Raw genomic sequence first — 12,591 nt, forward strand, 5'->3', positions numbered from 1 at the left:
GGAGAATAGAGACATTCATTTCAAATTTAGCAATCAGGAGTCCGCCTGGAGAACAGAGACGTACTTTTCAAGTTTGACGTCAGGAGTCCGCCTGAAGAACGGAGACATACAGCTTAAATTTTAAAAGTCAGGAGTCCGCCTGGAGAACAGAGACATACTTTTCAAGTTTGATGTAAGGAGTCCGCCTGAAGAACAGAGACACATAGTTTAAATTTTAAAAGTCAGAAGTCTGCCTGGAGAATAGAGATATTACATTTCAGGAGTTGAAGTTGGGAGCCCGCCCATAGAACAGAGGCATACATTTCAGTCTTTTCATTTCAAGCATTGAAGTTGGGAGCCCGCCCAGATAACAGAGGCATATATTTCAGTCTTTACATTCCAAGCGTTGAAGTTGGGAGCCCGCCCAGATAGCAGAGGCATACATTCAGTCTTTTTATTTCAAGTGTTGAAGTTGGGAGCCCGCCCATAGAACAGAGGAATACATTTCAGTCTTTATATTTCAAGCGTTGAAGTTGGGAGCCCACCCAGATAACAGAGGCATACATTTCAGTCTTTTCATTTCAAGTGTTGAAGTTGGGAGCCCGCCCATATAACAGAGGAACACATTCAGCATTAATTTTCAAGTATTAAAGTTGGGAGCCCGCCCATCGAACAGAGGCATACATTTCAAGATCAAGTCACAGGACAATAAAACAGAGGGTTACAACAGGAATCCCCAGCAGAAAACAATAAAAATCCCCAGCATCAGGAAGCAGAAGGTTGCAATAAGAGGTCCCAGCAAAAACTCAAGTGCATGTGTCGAAAGGAAGAAAAGCATCGGAAGAAAAGCACCGGAAAAAATGCAAGCAGACAAGAAAGCAAGGCAACAAGAAAAATTGCAGTATAGCCTAGCTTCTTGTTTTCTTTTAAGCAAGGTGTAACAAGGAGATCGGTAAGCAGTAGTAATAGCATGCAACAACAGTAACAATGCAGTCCCACGGTAGTCCCAGCTACCAAAAACTTCCCGAACTACATTGACCTGATTCCTGTTTAGCCCAGGATATGTAGGAAACCTTTGAAGCAAAGGTTCGGTCAAATCTTTTTCAAAAATGCTTCACACGGAGTACTCGGATGGGCAAAAATCGCTCGCTTTATTCTTTGCACGAAAACCCTACGTGTCTTCGGGCAAAGAGGGGCAGCTGTAAGCACGTGATTTTTGCCCAATATGAGAATTACTCCCAAAAATTCAAAAATAAAATAATTTTCCTTGGTGTGCAATTTTGTGATATTTTGTGATATTTTGAATAATTATTTGTATTTGTCTGTGCATGTTTATTTGCTAAATTAATAAAAAATACAAAAATATGTCGCATTTTGTATGTAGGATTTAATTCTATAATTTGTTAGTAATTAAGTTTGTTTACAAAAAAATAAAAATTTACAAAAATAGGCATCGTTTGCATTTTTAGCATTTAATGTCCAAATATACAATTTTATGCTTAATTATTACTTAATTGTGCGTTAATTGTTATTGGAAGTTAATTTGCACTTTTATAACTTAATTTAGTTCTTAATAATAATTTAAGTATTTTTATAATTTAGTTTTAGAGAAATAAAAAGAAGAAAAGAGAGCGAAAATATAAAGAAAGTCGGAATTGGGCCTCTTCTTCGATTTCAAGCCACAGGCCCAAAAAATGGCCCAATCTTCCCAAACGACCCAGTCCATTTCAAACCGGGTCAACCCGGTCCATAACCCAACACCCCCTATCTTGCATTTCAAAAAAAAACAAAGCAAAACAAAACAAAACAAAAAAAAAAGAAAAGGAAGAAAACCCTAAAAAATCCCTCTCTCTCATCCCCCCCCCCCTTTCTCTTTCTCTCTTTTCTTCTTCTTCTTCAAGCATCCAAACACCCCATCCATGGCTGCCCTTCCCCCACCTCTTCTCCTTCACATACACACACACAACCATGGCAACACAACACACACACACACCCGCCGCCCGTGTTTCTTCTTCTTCTTCAAGATCGCGAGTGTTTCTTCTTCTTCAAGTTCACGTTGATCGTTGCTTCTTCTTCTTCCTCACTTCATGATGCTGCGTGACTGCTTCGTCCAGCATCTACTGCTGCTCACGTTTTGCGTTGCTGCTGCCCCGTCCGGCATCGCTTTCACGGTTGTCTGCTACCTCTCCTTCAAGCTCTTCGTTTGTCCGTTCGTGATCGTCTTCGGCGTCAAATGATTTTGGTGCGATATTTGTTTCCGGGCAGATTTGTTTCCGTTCAAGTTCGTCATTGTTTCGATCCGGTTAGTGGGTTTTTGAGTTTCATTTTTTGCCCGTAATTTGTTTGATATTTTTCGGATCCAAAATCGATAAATGATTCAATTCTTGTTTTGTTTGTTCATCATTGAAATAATTTTTTTTAGTTTGTTTATATGTTTGGTTGGTTTAATTTTCAGATTCAAATGAAAATTTAATTAATTGATTTTCAGTTTATTTCATGTTAATTTAATTTTTGCAAAAAAGGAATTGTTAGTTTAGGTTTAATATTGTTAGATTTAGTTTAAATCGCTTGAATCCGTTGTTTGTTTAATATAGATTTCATTCATGATCATGTATCTTTGTTATATTTTTTTTGTTGGATTTAATTAAGAAAGATTAATTGATTATTTGAAGATTAGTGATTTGAATATGTTTATTTGTTTTGTTTAAGTTCAATTCGAAATTTGAATAAAGTTTGTTATTGTGGTTGAATCTTTTCATTCATGTTCATACTTTGTTTGATTGATCTTGAATCCGAAATTTGTATAGTTTGATTTTCTTATTTCTTGTTTATCATTTGTGATTATTTCTTGAATTGGTCTCATAATCTTGTTTAAAGTTTAATATAAGAATTGTTTGTTGTAATGTTGTTAGAGTTGATTTTAAGTTCAATATTATTGAATTTAAGAATCTAAATATACTTGTTTGATTGTTGTTGTTTAAATCCGAAAAATAGGTTTGTTGTTGCTAAAAATATTGTTCAATCAAATTTTAGTTGTTCTTGGTTGTTCAATTTGTGTTCATGTGATTTGTTGTTGAAATGTTGTTAAAATCATGTTCATGTGATATTGTTGTTATGATGTTCATCCGTGTTCATATTGTTGTTTGAACATTGTTAGAAATTGATCATATTGTCTATATTTTGGTTAAGTTTGATTAATTGATGTGTTATAGCTGATGGGTAGTTTGGTAAATTTGTAATACGTTCAGGGGTAGTTTGATAATTTCAGTAAGGTCGGAAGGGGTAGTTTAGGAATTGTACATTTTGTAATTGTTTATTTGAAGCATGGGGGACAAAATGAAATGGGGTGGGTTGTGATATGATTATTTAATATAAAGGGGGGACAAGATTTAATTTAAAGGGGAATCTTGCATTATTTTAAATGAAGCATGGGGGACAAAATGAAATGGGGTGGTGTGATATGTTTATTTAATGTAATGGGGATGAGTGGAAAGATAATGGGTTGGGTAGAGAAAAAGTATTGATTTTAATTAATTGAAAGGTTTATGGGATGGGTTATATATGTGAAGTCTTGAAATCAAAAGAAAATATACAGAGAGATAGAGAAAAAATACACAGATACGAAAGAGAGAAACAAATCTGAAAATAAGAGAGAGAAAAGGGCTGAACATTTAAGAGATAGAAAATTCCGAAAAATATTTAAGCTTTCAAAAATAAATAAAAAAACTAAAAAAATATTCTGCTTTCTTTTGTTGTTTGAAATCAGAATTAATTGTTGTTTCATCAAAGCTGGAAGATTTTGTTTTTTTTGGATTGCTACTCCACTGGTTTGTTACTGTTGCTGGGCTATTGTTGCTGTGTTGTACTGATTTTACTGCTGCTGCTGATACTCATATTCATTTTTCTTTTGCTTCCAATATCAGGTACACAACTGAAAAGCTGGTTATTGTAATCCGAAATATGAAGCATGAATACATATGAAGAATGAAAATTTGAAGTTTTAATTTCGTTTTTTTTTCTTTGTTTCTTTTGTTGATTGTATTTAAGCTATTTCATGAATTACTAAATAATAGCTGGAATAAGAAAATAATATCATAAGTTAGTCTGTAATAAATCAGTTCGGCAAAACAGGTTAATTCACTAGCTATGAAGGCTTCAAGATTGTAGGTTGATCATGAACAAGTAGCTAAATTTAGTTAAAACATGAATTTAAATTAAACATCGTAAATTAGGCATTAAGGCATGACTTGAGCTTAAGCAAGATTAGAAGAACGTTTAAGTCTAATAAACTTTCTAATAAGCTTTAGTAATTATGGTTAAATCTAGTTTCAAATGATTGTGAATAATTAATCTCAATAATATTTTTTTAAAAAAATAATAATAACAATGCTGAGTTTTAATCTGGCTATATTTATTTATTTTGAATATTAGTTGTTGAATTTTTATTTTATTTAAAATTTCGAAATTAAGAGTAAATTTTATTTATTTTTTTTCATCAATATTTGTATTAACCAAGCAATTAGCATGTCATGTTTTCTTAAAATTATAAAAGTTAGTAATTAATTAGGATTTTTCTTTCTTTATTTTAGAGACTAATTTTTATAGAAAAAATGTAGTCGCTTTAAGATTTGTCCATTTAAAATAAATGAGATGAGCCTCGCTTAATGAAATGTATAGATTTCGGGGCCCTCAATAAATGTACAGTTAATTGCTTAGAATTAGGGAGGAGCCGTTTTAGCAAATTTCACGGCCCTACCCAAAATAATGACACGCTAGTCGCTCTAGACGCGTATTTAATAATGTTATTTCCTTAAATACGGGTGTGCATTTATGTAACCCAAATCTAAATCTCAACGGAGTCGAAATGTGTCGATAACCACGGGTGCAATTGATTGCGACGTGATTTGAAATACGTTTTCACAATGTTGCAATTTTTCGTAAAATAATAACAATAAATAAAAAGAATAATAAAAGCGGCTAAGGGATAAAATTTGCACATAAGTTTATAATACGTATTATATTAGATAATCAAGCCGAATATAACAGTTAAGCGACCGTGCTAGAACCACGGAACTCGGGAATGCCTAACACCTTCTCCCGGGTTAACAGAATTCCTTATCCGGATTTCTGGTGCGCAGACTGTAATACAGAGTCATTCTTTTCCTCGATTCGGGATTAAAATAGGTGACTTGGGACACCCTAAATCTCCCAAGTGGCGACTCTGAAATAAAGAAATAAATCCCGTTTCGACTGTCCTTTAATTGGAAAAAACTCTTGTACCCTCGCGAGGGCGGAAAAAGGAGGTGTGACAACATGTACCTGGAAAACGAAGGCAGAAGGAGAAAATTTCAGCAGTAGCAGCAGTAACAAAATCAGCCGAATACCAGTTTTTCCGCAGATTTGAGCAATAATAAGACCCGAGAAACCCAGATGAATAGTGACAGGAACTTGAGAAAAATTTCAGATTTGAACCGAACAATATTCACAAGCAAACAACGGACAGATTCTAGAAAAATAACATTTTTCAGATTTCAGTTTCTTTCCTCTATCTGTTTCAAATTCCTATTTCTGATCTTTCTGTTTCTGCTTTTGTATCTTTTTCAGATTGTATGTGTGTGTGTGAATGTTCTCTTTTCTATTTCTTTTTCTGTTTTCTTCCTCTCTTTCCTTTTCTTAAAAAAAATCTGAGTTCTTTTCTTTTCTTCAAAATCTCAGTCCTTAAAATCTGAGTAAATTCCCTCTGAAAACTGATTTTCCTCTCTCTAAAAAAAACTTCCTCCTATTCTGAAAAAACTTCTCCTCCTCAACTGTCTGTCCAGCTCCTGTATTTATACAGGGCTGGTTCTATACTAATTAGTGTTGGATGGACCCTTTATCCCTTTAAAAATCAGAAAGTTTTTCCATTAGAACTACTTTTGAATATTTTAAAACTAAGTGTTATTTATCCTGTTTTTCAGCAGCCCCATTATCCCTTGTTCCCCCTTTATTACTTAAATATAGCCATTAACATTACATTATAATACACTAGCACTAACACCCTGTTTTTACTGTTTCATTCCCAGAAATGCTCCTGACCTACTGTAATTACTGTCCAAGTTATCTGAATTAAACTTGTTTAGCAGCTAACAACCAATTCCTAAATCAAATAACATTCTGTCCTTTCATTGTTAGTTAATTAACCCAACAAACTCAATGTCTAATAACTAATGGACAAGCTAAATTCAGATTGAGCAGCTGAACTTGCATACAAACACATTAACACTATGCAGAGCTTAACAGAACCAAAAAAAATTGAATTGAAATTCAGATCAACATAAATGCAGGGGCATTGTCAGTATGCTGACAATGCCCTGAAACTTACTGGTTCAGAAATCAATCATATACACAGCATTCATTTTGACAGACTCATTGAAATGTAAACAAGGATGATTTAACTGACGAGTATTGATTTAAACTGATTATCTACAACAATTGTCCATAATTGGTCTAAAACAATAGAAGCAGACTGTTTTTTATTAGCATTATCATAAGTGAGAATTCATAATATAACTAATCGACGAACTTAATCGAGTCGATTACTTACATTATGAACAATCACAACCAACTGAAACAGTTTCATATTTGACCATATAGACGGGCATGAGACAAAGGTGACAGAATTAATCAAATAAAATCATGAAAAATTAACAAGCTATTAAGACAAACAACAATACATGTAGAATACACAAAATAATAGAAAAAATACCTTTGAATCTTCAATTTTATTCCGACTCGAACTCAACTTGGATTTGGACTTTGTTTGAAATCAAACAGACCTTAGTCGAAGTATTTTCTACTGAAAATACTTTGACTAAGGTCAATTAAACCTCAATCTTTGTCTGAAGTGAAAAAGATTCCACTCTTGGAAAATTTAGGATTTCTGAAGGTTCGATTTGGGATTTACTCATTTCTGGTTAGATTCGAGGGAAACCAAAGATGTTCTAGGCACGAGGGAGGTCAGGGGGGTAACTGGTGTGAGTTTGAAGTAGGTTGGGATAAGGTCAGGTTGTACTCGAATCTTCAAATGAAGATTCGAGTAGTTCCAGTATGATTCGAACCATGCAACTAACAGATCCGTGATGAGGGTATCTAGGGGAAGTTGTGGTGTTATTTTGGAAGCCATCGGAGAAGATCAGGTTTTCAGGCCAACCTTCGATTTAAGATTCGAAGAGTTGGGGCCTGATTCGAAGGAAACTAAGGTCGGATTCGTGTAGGGGATGTTCAGGAGGTCCTAGGGTGTTAAGTTGGTGACCGGCGGCGTTGATGCCGCCGGGTTTCAGGCGAAGGGGAATAGGGGCGGCTAGGGTTAGGGGTCTGTTTGGAACGATGATGAACAGGAGCGGAGAGGGGGGTGTTTAGTTAGGGGGCCGGGTAAAGGATTATGGGTTTATATAGGGGAATGGTGGGTGGATATGGACCGTTGGATTAGGCAGGATGGATGGCTGAGATCTATTCACTTAACCAAACGGTGTCGTTTGGTTTAAGTTAGGGGGACGGGTTGAACCGGGTATTGGATCGGGTAAGGGTCTTGGGTTAGGGTGATGAAATCTTGGCCGTTGGTTGGATTTAATCCAACGGCCCTTGATGAGAGGTGACCAAACGACGTCGTTTGATTCTGGCTTTGAATTGGACCGGACAGGCTGTTTGGATCGGGCTGACAGGGGGGGGTAAATTGATTTGGGCCTGGATTTTAATCCAGGTCCAATCTTTACAACTTGTATATTTTTATTTATTTATTTTATTAATTAATAAAATCCTAATTAAAAATAAAAACAAAATTATCATTACAATAATATTAACTATAATATAATTTTAACTTCACAAAAATATATTAATTACTCTATAACAATTATTTAACACATAGACAAAACATCAATCACACAGTGAAACATTTGAAATAGAACCAATGCATATTTTTGTGATTTTATTTAAATTATCTTTTAAATGCATAATTAAATCCTATATGCATGCAATATGTATTTTATTTTATTTTCCTTTTATTAAGACATAGTAAACATTTACGGATATAACACAATTATTTAGCATCACGCAGAAATTCAAAAATTACACAGTAAAAGAAATTTATTTTATTTTTTGATTTATTTTGGAGTAGTTTTCGTAAGGCAAAAATCATGTGCTCACATGTCATGTCTCTGAACCTCCTAGTGCGGCCGCGGTCACTGGTACGCGGTCCGCACTAGGCCCTTTCTTCTTCAATTCTCTTGGTCTTTGATACTTGAGTAGGTTTCACTCCTTTTTTAGCCGATCTTTGACATTTCGTCACTTTGTCGATCAAACCTGCAATCGAGCACAACTTGTGAGCATTTTGGGACTATTTTGTATCAATTTATACTCAAAGCATAGTCAAGTATGGGCATAAACACGTAAAAATCCTAAGTTATCAGTGGCTGATGCATTGAGCAGAAAATCTATGGGGAGTTTGGCACATATAGCCCCTGCAAAGAGACTTTTGGCCAAAGATATTCAGAGACTAGAAGATATAGGTATCAAATTTAGTGTCGGAAACTCAGAGGCATTGTTGGCTTGTGCTCAGGCTAAGTCTTAATTAGTTGAGCGCATTAAGGCCACCCAATATGAGGATGAACGATTACGCAAATACAGGGATGAGGCCTTAGCTGGTAAAAGCAAGGATATGATTGTTGAAAGTGATGGTGTTCTTCGAATGGGTGACAAGCTATGTGTAGCAGACGTAGATGAGTTGAGACATGCTATTCTTAAAGAAGCTCACAACACTAAATACACTATACATCCTAGATCCACAAAAATATACCATGACCTGAAGTAATTTTATTGGTGGGAAGGTATGAAGAAAGATGTTGCTAACTTTGTTTCTAGTTGTTTGACTTGTCAGCGGGTCAAGGCTGAGCATCAGCGACCCGCAGGACTATTACAACAAATTGAGATTTTCGAGTGGAAATGGGAAAGAATTACTATGGATTTTGTCACTAGGTTACCACGAACCCTTAGAGGTTATTACTATGTATGGGTGATTGTAGATCGACTCACGAAATCAGCACACTTTTTGCTAGTGAAGACTACATATGGTGGAGTGAGGTATGCATAGATATTTATGAACGAAATTGTACGACTTCAAGGAGTTCTAGTATCCATCATCCCTGATAGCTGATCACAGTTCACTTCATGCTTTTGGAAATCTTTTCAAGAAGCATTGGGTACACGAGTAAATCTTAGCACTGCATTTCATCCACAAACAGACGGGCAGTCTGAACGTACTATTCAGATCTTGGAGGATATGTTGAGATCTTGCATTCTTGAGTTTGGAGGTAGTTGGGACACTTACCTACCATTAGCTGAATTTGCTTACAATAATAGCTTCCAGTCCAGTATTCAAATGGCACCGAACGAAGCATTGTATGGTAAAAGATGTCGTTCTCCTATCGGATGGTTTGAAGCTGGTGAGACTAACTTATTAGGACCCGACTTAGTACAAGAAGCATGGACAAAGTCCAGTTGATCAGACAGAGATTGCTTACAGCTCAAAGCAAACAAAAGTCTTATGCTGATAAGAGGAGAAGAGATTTAGTGTTCACAATTGGAGACAAAGTGTTCCTACGAGTCTCTCCTATGAAAGGTGTGATGCGGTTTGGGAAAAGAGGCAAGCTGAGCCCCAGGTTTATAGGACCGTATGAGATACTAGATCGAGTGGGAGCTGTGGCTTATCGTTTGGCACTTCCTCCCGAGTTGTCCTTTATTCATCCAGTGTTTCATGTCTCAATGCTAAGAAAATGTATATCAGACTCATCTCAAGTGCTTGAAGCACCAACTATACCGTTTGATGAGAAGTTGTCTTACGAGGAGGAGCTTGCGGCAATTGTTAATAGACAAGTAAGAAAGATACGGTCAAAAAAAATTGTGTTCGTTAAAATTTTATGGAGAAATCATACCATTGAAGAAGCTACTTGGAAGGTAGAAAAAGATATGCAAGTGAAGTATCCTCATTTGTTTCAGTTTACAGGTATGTACTTGAGTTAAATTCGGAAACCGAATTTTATAAGGAGAAGAGGATGTAATACCCTATATTTTAATAAGGGTGTATTGGTCATTAGCAAAATAATAATAATATAAGAAACTAGCTAAAAAAAAGATAAGGAATTCAAAAAAAAGGGTCGAAGCCCAATCTGTCCAAAAAGGAAAAGAAACAAAACCTAGCAAAATAACAAACAAAACAAAAAAAAAAGGAAAAAGTTTAAGAATAAGAATTAAAAGGGCACGAAGCCCATTCAGTGAAAAAGGGTTAGAAACAACAAAACGGAAAAAAGGGGAAAAGCAGCAAAGGTTGTGTTAAAAAGAAACATAGCTTTGAGCCTTCAAAAACAAATACGGACCAAGCTCAAGCTCGGCAGAAGCAAAACGGATAGAGGCGATCAAAAGCAACGACAAAGTGGGTTTACTTTGTTCTAACAAAGGGATTTATAGAGAAGGGGAACAAGGTAGGTAAATTTTTGAAACTTAATTCATAGATTCGATTCATAAATTCCATGGCTATAAAGATGGGGTTGAGAATTAGTTGAACAATTAAAATTAATGAATTAATGGAATTCATGGAAATTTACATGAATCGGTACTATAGGTTTGGGGTATAAACTTATATATATATATATATATATATATATATATATATATATGCCAGGAAAAAAAATCAATGTAATTTTGATAGCGATGAGTTGGGATACTGAAATAGGTCTTGATATTTCAAGTAGAATAAGAGAGATTTGTTGGGTTATTATAATTCGACGAATTAAGAGCCAAACACTTAAACTCTTAGAGTTGAGCATTCTAAATTAGCTACGAATTAGCCTAAACATGAAAATTAACATGAGAACGATATCATGTGCTATAACTATATTTAAGTTAACCAACTAACTAATTGACAGCTCATTAGGCGCGGCTGTCATCTAACAGAAAAAGACACGTGACTAACTAACTAATACATGTGCTATACTATTTTATATTACAATACCCCTTGACCACTAAGCAATGCTTTGGGACTATTAACAAGGAATTCAAAACATAATATATAGAGATAAAAAAAATAGATTTTGCTTATATATATAATGTAATTTTTCAACGAAGTGGTTCAGGTCTCCTCCCGCCCCCTAAATGAATGGGTGCGGTGGGCATTTGATTAAATGCAAAACCTACTCTCATGAACGGGGGCGGATCTAGAGCATACAATACGAGTTCCCGGGAATTCAGTAACTTTTGCGTAGACCCTATATTTATATTAAGAAATTTATTAAATATTTATAAATATTTAACTGTGAACCCAATTATTATTGCATATTAATCTAAAATTACGGTAGGAACCCATAAGTCTCAAATCCTAGATCCGCCTCTGCTCATGAAGTATCAGTTTAACAGCACAATCAACCAAATAAATTCTAAAAACAAGAATTTTATTGAATAAAAAACGTTCGAATAAATAAGAATATCGTAAATTTAGTAGGAACCAACAATTTTGCATGGTTCCAACTTATAAGCACGTGAAATGATTTGTAAAATACATTGTTTGGATCCAAAGCCTGGTTAATTTGTTTCTTTACCTTCTTTTGCACAAGCAATCTAGTTTCTTCTACCTATATTACCTAACTTTTAAAAGTTCAAAACCTCAACAAAATCAAAAGAATATTTAAAAAAATAATAATAATACCTTACCTAAAAAGATGACGATCTAGTGACGCATACTTCTACCTAACCCCGGGGGACCCAAACTGCTGTCCAGAACAATTCTTTCTTTTAGGAAGTTATATCATTCACATAAATCATTAAGGCATGTGATAAAGATAATTGGTCATCATTGGAAAGTATCTCGCGTAGGAAAGGCAGAACTAGGTTTTTAAATTTGTGGGTTTTGAATTTGACGGCGAACCCATAGTATATCTTAATTATTGAGTTCACAATTATATATTAATATAAATTTATTAGATTTTTTAATATAAATACAGAATTTATGCAAGAGTTATGAGTTCGGTTAAACCCGTAAAAAATATCCTACTTCTGCCACTGATAAGAAGACAGAAACAAATACCAAAAAAAAATAAAAAAAATTGAGACTCTGCGTACATTTCTATAATTTTCAAAATAAATATAAAAGCTGGTGAAAGGGAAAAATGGTTGGGGGAAGAATAAGATAGGAGAGAACAGGGCGGAAATCTGTCGTAAGGGATGTAAAATTAAAAATATAATAATTTTGTTGATTACAAGTTATTTAAAAACTATAGAAGATGAAGAACAACAATGTTTCTGAATCTTTTCTGTTTTACAGTCAGTAGTTCTCCTAACAAATTAAATAACAAATGAACTGAATGTGCTTTTAAAATGTTTAAGGGAAAAGAAAAACGATAAATTAAAGTTGTTGTATCAAGAAAGCAAAACATATGATCAGATTTTACGGCATATTCTTAGTATTATTAACGATGGTTTAATTTACTCAGTTTATAAAAGTTCCTGAGAAATTGATTTGAAATTCTAACAAAAAAAAAGCTCAAACAAATACTTTTTTCTTTAAGATTTATTTATTTAGCTGTCTTC

General features: G+C 34.5%; 1 protein-coding gene across 1 annotated transcript; it reads left to right on the top strand.

Annotated features, from left to right (window-relative positions):
- The first annotated feature begins 9,495 nt into the window (after positions 1 to 9,495).
- Positions 9,496 to 10,032, top strand: LOC138877148 (uncharacterized). Its single transcript, XM_070156731.1, has one exon. The coding sequence runs from the start codon at positions 9,496 to 9,498 to the stop codon at positions 10,030 to 10,032; it is 537 nt and encodes a 178-aa protein (XP_070012832.1).
- The last annotated feature ends 2,559 nt before the right edge of the window (positions 10,033 to 12,591 follow it).

The sequence above is a fragment of the Nicotiana sylvestris genome, chromosome 1 (assembly GCF_000393655.2).
Source record: "Nicotiana sylvestris chromosome 1, ASM39365v2, whole genome shotgun sequence".
NCBI classification, from domain to species: Eukaryota; Viridiplantae; Streptophyta; class Magnoliopsida; order Solanales; family Solanaceae; genus Nicotiana; species Nicotiana sylvestris.

Coding starts and splice junctions, on each gene's coding strand:
- LOC138877148 (XM_070156731.1), top strand. CDS start 9,496: ATGGACAAAGTCCAGTTGATCAGACAGAGATTGCTTACAGCTCAAAGC.